The sequence below is a fragment of the Morus notabilis genome, unplaced genomic scaffold (assembly GCF_000414095.1).
Source record: "Morus notabilis unplaced genomic scaffold, ASM41409v2 Scaffold518, whole genome shotgun sequence".
Taxonomy (NCBI): Eukaryota; Viridiplantae; Streptophyta; class Magnoliopsida; order Rosales; family Moraceae; genus Morus; species Morus notabilis.
Window position 1 is genome coordinate 1,283,952 of NW_010366577.1, and position 13,396 is coordinate 1,297,347.

Genomic DNA, 13,396 nt, shown 5'->3' on the forward strand with positions numbered 1-13,396 from the left:
ATTATATAATATGTTATTTAATAATAATTTTATTGTATTATATTACATATAATAATAAATATACATTATATTATAATATAATATAATATAATCATTATTTTAATTATTTCAGTTACTATTTTAATAATATTATTATATTTTATATTATAATTATATAATATATTACATAATAATATTTTTTATTATATTAAATATAATAATAAATATATATTATATTATAATATAATATAGTCGTAATTTTTAACTATCCACAACAATTCAACCTCATAATTTACCAAACGCTATTACGCTGATTTTAAAACTAGCACAGCTACTATAATTATAGTTTACCAAACACTCTGTTGCTTTTTGTAACAGCTGCTTCTTCCTTTAGCACAGTTAAAAGTAATTTTTTCAAAATCTACAGCACTATCAAACTAAGCCTATATCTCCTTCGTACTGCACTATAGCCCAAGGTACCTAAACTTCTTAGAAGCCCCAATCTCCACACTATATAAAGAAATTCCATTACTCTGATTACTTGAGTTACTAAACCTACAATGCATGTATTCAGTTTTAGTCCTACCTTAAATCCCGTGCTCATAATTAATATCTCCAAAAAAAAAAACAGAGAGAAAAACCAAAGCCCGTGTGCATCCAAACATTTGAAAGTGATAATAGTGTTGATAGTTACCTGAGAAATCAACCACACAGTCAGTGGAAGCTTATCTTGTCCTTGGTATTTTGGACTTTCCTTCATCTTGGGAAGGAAGCTGATTAATACATCAGGCTTCCGGCGCAACAACATTGCTAAGACCACAAACATGGCAACCTGCAGCAACATGGTTATATCAAAATAGTCATATTACCCAAATTAAAGAGACATAAATCTCAAAGGAAGAGTCAGACATTCAAAAGTAACCAACATGCAACGACTTGAAGGAAAATTATCCCCTCATTCCGGGTACTAATATAGAGGACTTCTATTCCTACTAGTGCCATTAAGTTTGAGAATTTGAAGTGTGACTGGGACATAATGCTTTATAAAGTCAAAATACAAGATCTGAACCTTTAAAAAGTTTAATATAAATCTACATCTTCAATATCAATTAGCTCCAAATTCCATCCCATGGATAAAAACATGAACACTTACTATTCCTAATGGCGCAGCATGCTTGTTATGTTGCTCCGAAAGGGTCGTGTACATGGATGAGTTCGTTTTTGCAAAATTAGCAGGAAAAGAAAATACGACCAGTTTTGCCATTACAGACATCGCCCCTACTTCCAAATATAAAACTTTTGTCCAAATCCATTAAGTTTCGGGAACCGACGAATACAGTTTTTGATCGATAGTTTCAAATATACACTTAAAAATTGCATCTCACTTTCATAAACAAAAACACGGGATTCTTTATGGTGGAACCCCAATAAGTGCTCCACTGGTGGAACACTGCTTTTTTAACCGTTAGATTAGTTTTTTAAGGTCTAAAATTTACATCGCACCGCACAGAATCGCTCTTGTTGTAAATCTGACGGTTGAAAAAGTAATCTAACGGTTAAAAAAGCAGTGCTCCACCAGCGGAGCACTTATTGGGGTTCCACCATAAAGAATCCCCAAAAACATTAGACGTTCTCACAAATTTAGTAGCATACAGTAAACACGAAGCATATGACTGAAACTTACCTGAGACTTTGATGGCGCTTGTTGGGCTACCTTTTTGGATCCCTTGGCAACTCCTTGATGAATTGCAAGGTCATCAAGAACGCTGTCCAATGACCATCTCATAAAGTACAGAAGGGCATCAGAAGATCGCTGGCCGATCCAATCAATCGATGTCTTGTACACTTTCTCAGATATATGAGAAAGAGGAATCTGCTTTTGCAACCAACAGAATAACAGTAATGTTAGGAAAGCTTCAAAAAAAATCATTTTTTCCCTTTTTATGTGAATGTAATGATTTTAAGAAGGCTGTTAAGTTAAAATCACTCGAGCAGAACAGAACAATATATTCATCACTAGATGCATTCAATCTCAAAGTCATTTTATGAGAATAGTCAGCATAGCAAAATCTAATTAGAATTCCAAAAAAAAAAAAAAAAAAAAAAAGTGCTGCTGAAATTCCAACGACAACAATGCACGCATGTCACATGTAGTACCCAGCAACTATGAATCATGCATTTGACAAAAGGTTGTTCTCCAATTGAAACACCAAATTTCAGTGCTAAAAGCGAATCCCTTTACGCACAAAAAAAATAATAAAATAAAAACAATAAAAACGAAAACTCACATCAACCAGTTTGGTAACATTGGACTCCTTGAACGTCTTCAACCAAGGAAATTGAGCCGCACTAACACCGGCGAAGGCTCGACCGAAATAATCCGCGAAACGCATGAGTTGAATATCTTGTCTCGATTCATAAGAATCCTAAAAATTCAATGAAACGAAATTTTTGTAAGAAAAAGAAACAATTTACTAAAGTCAGCCAACGATCCATTGAAACAAAAATCAAACCGTATCGGCAAAAACAAAAAATAATAATTATCGAAATTACTCACGGTAATATCAGCGAGAAAAGCTCCAAGATCATCCACGTCGATCTTGGACGCCGCCTCCGCCACGGACACCTTTGGCTTCTTCGGCTTCTTCGGCTTCGTCTTCTTGGCCTCCTCGGCCCCATTCTGAGCGGCGGGAACCTCCTCGTCGCTGTCGTCGGAATGCCGCTTCGATCCTGCGCCGGCGGAGTCCGCGGAGGCAGCAATCTGAGCGTCCTCAACCCTCCGGCGCCGGTCATCCGACTGCTGCCCGATCGACCGGAAGACATCATCACCGTTGGGATGGCTGCCATTAACGGCATTAGCAGCGGCAGCGTCGCGGGAGGGCTTCCTGTTTTTCTTGTGATACGACACCGTTTGCCATCCGTAAACGTCGTCGTTTTTTGTTTTCTTCGCTGCTGCCCTTTCCTCGTCTTCTCTGAGAAGAGCTTCAATTAGAGCTGAATTGTCGTCCATTCCGTGATTTTGCGACAAAAGAAGAGAAGTACGGCTTTGGTCGGAGTTGGAGTTATAAATAGAAAGAGAGATCGCCGTGAAGTGAAGAAAGAAAAAAGAGTTGGGATTTTTTTTTTGGTTTTTTTTGTTTTTTTTTGTTTTTGACATTCACATTATACTTCCTTTTAAGTACAACGTGGAAATTTCGGTTTTGGTTTTCGAGTCTGAGTCCAATTTGTCCTCGAGTGGTGTATTCACACCTTCTTTTTTACTCTTCACAATTCACACCCCTCAATTAAAAATTTAGCCATAAATAAAGTGATAAAAAAAGACAGTAATTTAATTATGTAATTAAATTTTATTATAAAAAAAATGAATAGAAGTTTTTTCTCTCTGCACACACCGCATTCTCAAATTATAAACTATTTTTATTTCAAAAATCCATATTTTCACTTTTTAATAACTATTCTAAAAATCACATGGAGCTGTGTTTAATTTTCTTTACTATTTGTTGTATGAAGATTTTTTTCTACCTTTTGTTTTCCATTTTGTGTCATATTTATTTGCTACGCCTAAAGTTTGAACCAAAAAAATAAAAAGATATAACTAAAAGATGGTCTCATTTATTTGGCTGATTCGAGTTTTGCTACAGTAAAAAGCTCTCAGAAAACAGTCACATCTAGCTTTTTTACTACAGTAAAAAGTTCTCACACAACATCACATCTCAACTCGAATTAAAAACTCAAATTAACGAACCGAACGGAAGTAATAAATTAATCTATGTGGAGTGTGCAATAAGAAGATGTGCGGAGAATAAAGAGGTGATTGAGTGTGGAGAGAAAATAGGGGGTGAACCAAAACCATCCTTAATCACTTTATAAAAAAATAATTAGGGGTAATTTTGAAATAATATGAGTGTGTAAAAAGAATAATTATTTAAAATTTATATAGAGTTTGTAAATTAGATGGAGTGTGGAGAGTAAAAAAGATGGTGTGAATAGAACCACTTTTAAAAAAAATTAAAGAAAAAGTCCAATTTATCCTATTTAAATTGAATGAATTGCAGGTGCCCACTAATTGATGCTTTTTTAGTACTAGTGAGAAGGGGTGCGTTTATTTTAGAATGAATTATTAAAACTTTTACTCATTACTCTTAATGAACATTTTTTGTTAAATAATTATATTAGTTAAAAAGATATTGATTAAAAATAATGAGTAAAAATGAAAGAAAGATAATTCAAAAAGGGACTTATTTGAGAATAATTACTTATGAAGTATTATAAGAAAATAGTAGTTGAGATGATTACACTAATTTTTTTTAATAGAAACACATTTAGAAAAAAAAATCAACATGAATAAACTAGAGAAACAATAATTATGAGTAATGAGATGATTACACTAATATTTTTTTAATAGAAACACATTTAGAAAAAAAAAAAAAAACATGAATAAACCAGAGAGACAATACTTATGAGTAAAATAGTAGTTGAGAATGTCAAAAATAAGAAACAAATTAGAAGAAGAATATATTTAATGATTCAAATAACAAAATAAAAGAAATAGGATTTCAATAAAAAAAAAAGCTCTAAATTAATAAGAAGTGAAAAAAGCCAAAAACGTTAAAAGTGAAAAAAAAAAAGAAAAAAAAAAGAAGGAAGGCAAAAGCAAGTAAAAAAAAAAAAAAGCCACCACTTTTAAGTGGGGTTCAAAGTGAGTCAAACTCTCAATTTATGGTTAGAGTGGAGGAGCTTACAACCAATTAGACTACTCTCACTTGACAACTAATAAGATTTTTATACATTGTAAATGTAAATAAAAGAGTTTCTCTAATAGATTTTGAAAGAAGAAAATAAATTACTCTAAAATTATTATTGTATTAAAAATGGCCTGCTCTTTATACTTTTTTAATTTGATATAATTTTAATTAAATTCAATGATCAGAAACTAACTCTATCATAAGAAAGCCTCTGAACCCCTTTTTTAGAATTAAGATAAAGATATTTATATCTACAATCTATATATATATATATATATATATATATATTGAAAGACCAAATAACCGTGAGATGAATTGAACACAATAACTGTCAAAGAGCCTAACAAGTGCTTGCTTATCATTCCAAGTCTTTGGACTTAATAATATTAACCTCTATTCCTGAATGAGTTTTTCTCTAATTTGATACCAATGCTTATATTAACTTGTAAATTGGGTAATGGAGCCATTTTACAAATGATGTATCTATTGATATTCTCTTTTTTGCTTTTCACATGCTAACATTATTAAATTTCCTATTAATAAAATTACTGTTAAGGGCTATAGTAATTTAAAAAAAAAATACTCATTACAAAGCGTGTCATTAGAGATAAATATATCGCCTTCTAAAAAATTTTATATCCTACTTTTTTAAAGACATAGGATTGGATTCCAATGTTAAAGCTCCACACGTACCTGATTAAATTTTTCTCTTAAAGTTTATGTTTTATGGTTATATTATTAATTTTGAAAAATTAATCATGATTTGTAAGAAAAAATTAGAGAAAAAGTTTCTTCCTCTCATTTTATTACTAGTTGTGTACTGAGAGATTATAATTCATCACTGGTTGCATCCGCTCAAATATAATCAATTAATCTATTATTATGGTTGTCAATAATTTCTGATAAAGTAAAAGCAATTAAGGAATTGATTTTTTTTTTTTAAGCAACAGATGTAACGTTGCTATACTATTATGATTGTCAGCAATTTCTGATAAGGGCATCATGACCAAAAAAAAAAAAAAGAAAAAGTGGATACCCTGTAAACGGTAAGATCTTAGAAGGACTAAAAAATGTTGGAAACCAATATTTTTATTAACCATCTGTTCTCACAAAAAAAAAAAATGGCACTTCAATTCCGTATGTATGAAAAAAAAAATTAGAAAAAAGAAAGGGCAAGTTTAATCGGTGGGAATTAAAAACAAAAAACAAAAAAATAATACAATTAGTTGTAGAGATTTTTTGTTTTTGGTTTTTAATTTTAAGATGGATGTAACAAGTAAAATGTGTGCGGTTTAAGTATTGTGTGTAAAAAGTAGAATTCTGTAATTTAATTATAGGGATTTTTTAAAAATTTTAAAACTGATGTAAGAAGTAAAATATGGCTAGTTTAAGAATATATTTTTACAAATAATCTCACCGTTTTACAGAAAACAAAAAAGTGTCAATAAACTCACCGTTTTACAAATAATCTTCATGAATTTATTGGCACGGCGCATGCTTGTTGTTAACTGGGGAGACACTAGACTGGTAGTTACCACGTCATGATTGCCTTATCTTTATTATCATTAATTTGAAGGCATGTATCAAACCAACAAATGGAACATTTTTACGTAATATTTTTTTAAAAAAAAATAGGGTAAACAAATGCAACGTTCTCTTCTTTGAATAGTTTTTTTTTTTTTTTTTTTTTTTTTTTTTTTTTAAGATGACCTTTCGTCTTTCAAAAAATAACCCAAAGACAATGTTTTCACATTTACCCAAAGACAAAGAATGTTTTTTCAGATAATCACGGAACTCTAAGGCCACACAAAATACTCACAACAAACAAATCTAATATATTAAAAACACGACCAAACACTATAAAGAAGATAAACAAATCACTAATGCTAGTTTGGTAGGATGAATAGAAAAGAGGAAAGAAAGAGAAGTAAAATATTCAGGTAAAGAAAGTAAAATAGTTTTTTCTCATGTTGTTTGGTAGAAGAAAAAGAAAAGTGAAAAAAAAATGCTAAATTTAAAGCATTTTATAATAATATCTCAATACAAATAAAAATATGATGAATGGTGAATGTTAAAATTGTTATTTTACATCTTATTTTTTTGTTCAATTTTTTTCCTCATCTTTTCTTCTCAAAGTTAGAAGAATTAAAAATTAGTGGGTCTTATAGATTTTTATTTTTCTTCGTTCCTCATTTTCTCTTTACTAAACAACCTAAAATTATATTTTTCTCTATAAAAATCTTCATCTATTTTATTTTATCTCTCTTTTTTCACCCTATAGACACACTGTAAATCAGGATAAAGACCCACGTTATTACAAACCACGAATACAAATGAAAACAAAAGAAAATTTTCAAGCATTGTTGAAAAATCCTTAAATATGAGAGGGTCGTGTGAAAAAAAAAAGTGAAATATTTATGACATTAGGAGAAAATATGGGTTTTGAGAAAAAAGGTTTTTGTCTTCTACATTGGTAGTTACAAATTTTGGACTTTATTATCTGCCGCTTTTATGCGCCACATGTTTTGTGCTGTTAATTTTTTGCAAGTTAAACGTAAACATGTTGCATGATTTATTAAACAAAAGAAATAAAAAACACGTTGCAAGATCTCTCATACACAAAAACAAAAGACAAAAGACATGTAGCAAAATTTGGGGTACTTGAAAGGGATAGCGAGAGAATTTCAGTGAGGGCTTTTCAACGTTAAGCGGGCGCTCTAAGAAAATATTTAGGCTTCGTTTAGTTTTCTGATTTGAGTTTTTAATTTAAGTTGAGATGTGATTTTATGTGAAAGTTTTTTACTGTAATAAAAAAGTTAGATGTGATTGTTTCTTAGCGCTTTTTATTATTATAAAACTCGAATTCTAAAATCAAATCGGTTAAATAAATAAGACATTAAAATAACATTATTAAACATATATAATGTTAACTCTGGGAAGTCTACAAATAGGCTTAAAGCCCGTTTGGTTGGAGAATTCGTTATCTGATTCGAATCTCACAAAAAACACACGTAAATAAAAAATAATTATAATCTCATAGTTCTAATTCATGAACCAAACGGACTCGATTTTATAAGTAATGGTGCTTAATAATAACACCGGTGGTACTCTAAATATATTTTAAATATTTATAAATCACAAATGACTTTCTTTGACCTTATCTCCGTTAGTTAGGAGGGTAAAAAGACCGAGAATACTTATAAAATATGTATCATTGGAGTTGAATAAGTGGACGCCTTGCGTAGTTTTTTAATGAGAGATCCTCACATATGAAAGCTATGGAATAGGCTAAGCTCCTTCTTGTTATAACGCAGCAAGAAACGAGAGCGTGAAGAGAAATAAGACGAAGAAATATTGAGAAGAGAAAAAATGGTGTAGGATAGAGAGAGAGATGAGAAAGATTGAGCAAAAATCAATAATAATAATAATAATAATAATAATAAAAGAATCTCTGTACATTGTTATTTATTTTTTTATTTCACTATTTTTTAGCGTAATTTCTATAATAGGTCTAAATTTGTTCCCAATTTATAACACGTATTCTATTCATCGACGTATTTAGAATTTAAATTCAGTGGAGGCACAATACAAAAACAAAATTTATAAATTAAAAAAATAAAAATTATTCTTTTTTATTTTTTTGATTGTAAAATATTATTAAGTAATAGGCTTGTTCTTATGAGCTTAATGTCTATAATACAAATATAGACATTACGCTTCCTATCTATAATACAAATATATATTACACCTTAGAGTTATTTTAAACTACGAAATTTTCATATACTATATAGTTTGTTGACTAATGATTTGATATATATGTACTTCACGCATTGCATAAGTACATAAATTTATTTTGTAGTAATGATACAATAATTTTCTTGCATCATGTCTAGCCCATTCACACACGACTATGATTTTCGAGTTTTGTATATGATATTTTTACGTATTATTTTTCTTAATTTTCCATGCTAGTGCATACTTGCATATTATATTTTTTGCAACACACTTAATACACATCGTTATCAAATAATGTTCCAGAATTAAATAACTTTTTGTCTTGGCTATTAGAAATTGTTCCAAGGATTGAGAGAGGTTGGACTAAGCAAGATGGTCTCTAAAATCTTATACACAAGTTAGGTATCGTTTATTTCACCGATTTGAATTTAGAATTCAAATTTTTCTATAGTAAAAAGCTCTCAAAAACAATTATATCTAATTTTTTTACCATATTAAAAAGCTCTCACAACGAACTAAACATGCCCTTAATTATTAACCTACTGGTAGAAGGCCTGATTTCTTGGCTAGGTTTTAGGTTGAGTAGTTATATATGCACTAATGCACCCATCAAAATTATAAATACCCCCACTAATTAATATTTTCTTAATAAATACTTAACAAAATCTATTCTTTTATAAAAATTTTGTAAACAATACCAAATTTAACCTTATCATAACTCACTCTTTTTTCTATTTTGATTTATTCTATAAAAATACCATTTCTAAGGATCAAATTATTCTAATTTAAAGCAAAACTTTGTAAAACAAATAAAACTAAAGAAAAACTAACTTTAAAAAAAGAAAAAGAAGCAAAACGCTAGCTGCAAGCCGATAGATGATCTCAACCTCCTCCATACACAACCTAATGGCATGTTTACTTATCAAGTGGGAAATTTATGAGAGACATTTTTTCTTTCTAGATCTCAATTGGTGTTTCAACTATTTTTTGGGATAGAATTTTATGAAAATAATTTTAGGGTTCATAAGAATTAAGAATTTAGGTTGCATTTAGTTACAGTGGGAGAATGATAATGAGAATGTGAATAAGAATGGTAATGTGAATGAAATGAAAAAGAAAGTTGAATTATTTGTTTGGTTGTAATTTTAAGAATTCTCTGGAATAAAACATTAATATTTTCATGTTGACAAACTTACCCTTATGTTATACATAATACTAATATTTTATCTATCAATATAATATATAAAATGTAATATAATATAATAAAATTATTATTATATAATATATTATATAATTATGATATATAATATAATAATATTATTAAAATTATTAATATAATTATAATATTATAAAATATATTATAAGATTATATAATAAACAATAATAATTCAATTATAATATAATTAAAAATTACAACTATATTATATTATACTATAATATAATATATATAATTACAATATAATATATTATTATTATATTTAATATAATATAAATACTATTATTATATAATATATTTTATAATTATGATATAAAATATAATAATATTATTAAAATAATTAATATAATTAATATAATTACAATATTATAAAACATATTATAATATTACATAAGAAATAATAATATTTTAATTATAATATAATTAAAAATTACAACTATATTATATTATTTTAATTATATTATAATATTGAAGGGTAATTATGGAAAAAAATAAAAAAATAATTTAGAATGGCCATTCCTCCCATATGAGGAAGGAATGATGATTCACCCAAAATGGGTGAATGGCTATTCCTTTTGAATGATTATTCATTTCTTTTAAAGCCAACCAAATATCAAACTAGAATTTTATTCCATTCCTTTCCACCCAACCAAACACACCTTTAACGTTGGGTGTATTTTTATTTGAACAATACTATTTCTTTACAGTTTTACTAGCAAAGAAAAAAAAGATTTGTTTAAGGAAAGAGATGAAATTTCATTAAAAACATATATTTAATGTGGGTGTATTCACCCACACAAAAAACTGTTGGTGTATCCCTAATAAGATTTTATTGTAATTTTAATGAAGGATAAAATTATTATATTAAATATTATAATTTAATAGGGTATTCATAAATTTGGTGGGTGCAGATAATTTCCTTTTTAGGTTTTGGAGTGAAAAGTCCCGCGAGAAACAAATTTGAGCCGATTATCTAGCGAGAATTGGGTCTTTGTAGAGTTGTCAAATATGGACGGCCCCGCCCAGCCGTAACAGTGCCGGATTTGGCACGTAGCCCTTTTTTTCTGCCGGAGGTAGTAAGTTAGCGAGAGGGGTGAAGCAGGCTAGCGATTCTACTATTACGCTCCAGTAGTAAGCTGATAGTCGCTATCTTCTCTTAGGTAGCAGCACATGGGAGTAGCAAGAATCTTCCTCTGAACTGAATTCTTTCTGGTTAAAGAATCTCTTTCTAGTTGCTCGAGAACAATTAGGAGATTCTCTAGAAGAAATACGGGGTTCTGCTTCTGGCGGCAACATGCTATGGGGTGGCGGTCCCACTTATGGGGTCAAATCAATACGTTCTAAGAAGAAATATTTGAATATCAATCTGACTGCATCAAACTTTCCTGATTTCACTGCTCTCCCTGAGCTTGGTGATGAGCCATTTTTCGAGGATGAAATGATGCCTCCCAACTCCATCCCCACATAACCGGAAAATATTCCGGTTGATAATGCTTTAGTGCACAACGAGGAAGTTGGAGAACGCAACAGGGGAAAAAGACCGCGAACTTCTCCTGCATGACAGCATTTCACAGAGGAGCCCCGACCAAATCTAAAAACAAGTGAAATAAAAATTCGTGCGGTATGTAAGTATTGTAAAAAATACTTTTCTAATAAAAATAGTGGAGGTCTGGTCATTTGGATGGACATTGGAAAGCATGTCTATCGTTGCACTAAGGTGGGAGTCTGGACTCCCGCCAACAAACACTATCACTCACATCACAAGGGTTACAAAATTTTACATACGATGCACAACGTGCTCGTGAGGTACTAGCTAAGGCCCTATTCATTTCACCGAGTCAAGTTTAGAATTTGAGTTTTCCTACAGTAAAAAGCTCTTAGAAACAGTTACATCTAACTTTTTTGCTACAGTAAAAAGCTCTCACATAAAATCACATCTCAACTTGAATTAAAAACTCGAATCAGCGAACTAAACGAGATCTAAATTTCTAGCTAGTGTCGAATTACCTTTTTCTTTTGCAGATGATGCATCGTTGGAAGAATTCATACAGATGACCTTCTGCCCGTAATTTAAACGGGTAAGTAGAAACACAACTTGTTCTGATTGCATGAAAGTATTTTATGCAATGAGACAATCTCTAGTTGATAATTTTGGGTCTTTTAATGCTACTGTATCTTGTACTTCTGATCTATGGGAGAGGTTCAATAAAACTGAATATTTATGCGTCATGGCGCATTATGCTGATGATGAATGAGTTTTATAAAAGGGAATAATAAGTTTTCGTTTATGTCTATATCCTCATAACGCAAATGCTATTTTTGGAACAATAATGGAAATTTTTGAGTTTTATGGGATAAAAGATAAAGTTTTAACTATTAATTTTGATAACACGCGAGCTAACACGGCTACACTTAACATGTTTAAACGTAGTTTGAAACCAGCATTTGGGGGGAAATTTTTCATCAACGGTGTGCGTGTCACATAATCAATTTAGTAGTTCAGACAGGAATTGAACATATTTCAGCTAATCTAACAAATATTAGAGAATCTTTATCCTTCATATCTAGTTTTGGAGCTCGGCTCTAAGAATTTAAACAATATTGCAGGAACAGTTAGATGCGCCCAAAAAGGTTCCCAACTGACGTGAGACATAGGTGGAATTCCACCTATTTAATGTTGAAGGCTGCACTCCTGTATCAACAGCTCATCACAATATATGTAAACAGTAAGAACGATCAACTTTTAATTTTCGATACAGATTGGCAGATCGGTGAGTATTTTTTTAATATTTTTAGAAGTTTTCTACAATACTACTGAATTACTTTCTAAAGTTTATTATTCTACTGCACATTTAGCTTTTCATCGACTATTTAATATTTCAGAAGTATTTTCTTATTATAGGGATATGGAACTTTTTGAAAACATAGTTAAGCTAATGGAAACTAAATTTAAAAGTTATTGGTCAGGTCGTCCTATGTTATCTGTATTAGCAACTATTTTAGATCCTAGGTGCGGAGTAGATGAGACTGAATATTTGATGACTGCTATAGCAGTAAATTTAGGTATTGATATACTACTAACTATTACTGACGCTAGGAAAATGTTAGAAAAGTTATTTGGTTTGTATGAAGCAAAATACAACACAGGTAAAAAAGAATAGGGAACTTCGACGTTAACTAGCAGTTCGGGGCCTAAAGGCTCGTCGTAGAGTTTCTTGAAGAAGAAAGAGAAAATGGCAGGATCGTCATCAACACAATCGTCTACCGAATTGGTAAAATATTTTGAAGTAAATTTTGTAATCGATGACGACAAACTGGACATCTGACAGTGGCGGAAGAGCAAGACCGATCGTTTTCCAACACTGTCCTAATAGTTCGTGACATTCTGACAACTCCAGTGTCAACTGTAGCATCAAAACAAGTATTTAGTGCAAGCAACCAAATTCTTGACGAGAAGAGAAACAGAATGCATCCAGATATCTTAGAGGGGCTAATGTGCGTTAAAGACTGGGAAGATGCCAGAAGACGAAAACAACAATATACAGATGATTCAATGTAAGAATATTTTTCTAACTTAGAAATAACAGAATCTTCTAAAGCACTTAGGTTTTGTAATTTACTTATCCTAGAATACTACACTCTTTTTTCCTTCGCTAAGGTTTTGTCCCGATCTCCCCACGAGTTTTACTTGGCAAGGCTTTTAACGAGGCAGTCAGACAAT

At 30.5% G+C, this 13,396-nt stretch overlaps 1 protein-coding gene across 1 annotated transcript in view; it reads right to left on the reverse strand.

The window, feature by feature from the left end:
• The window catches only part of LOC21409821, a 6,215-nt gene extending 3,087 nt beyond the window's left edge, over positions 1–3,128 (reverse strand). The window contains exons 1-4 of the mRNA XM_024173816.1: positions 2,537–3,128; positions 2,268–2,405; positions 1,664–1,852; positions 674–811 (exon numbers count right to left, since the gene is read on the reverse strand). Coding sequence (XP_024029584.1) covers positions 674–811; positions 1,664–1,852; positions 2,268–2,405; positions 2,537–2,989 — 918 coding nt within the window. The 5' untranslated portion in view covers positions 2,990–3,128. The remainder of the gene's footprint in view (positions 1–673; positions 812–1,663; positions 1,853–2,267; positions 2,406–2,536) is intronic.
• Positions 3,129–13,396: the final 10,268 nt, after the last annotated feature.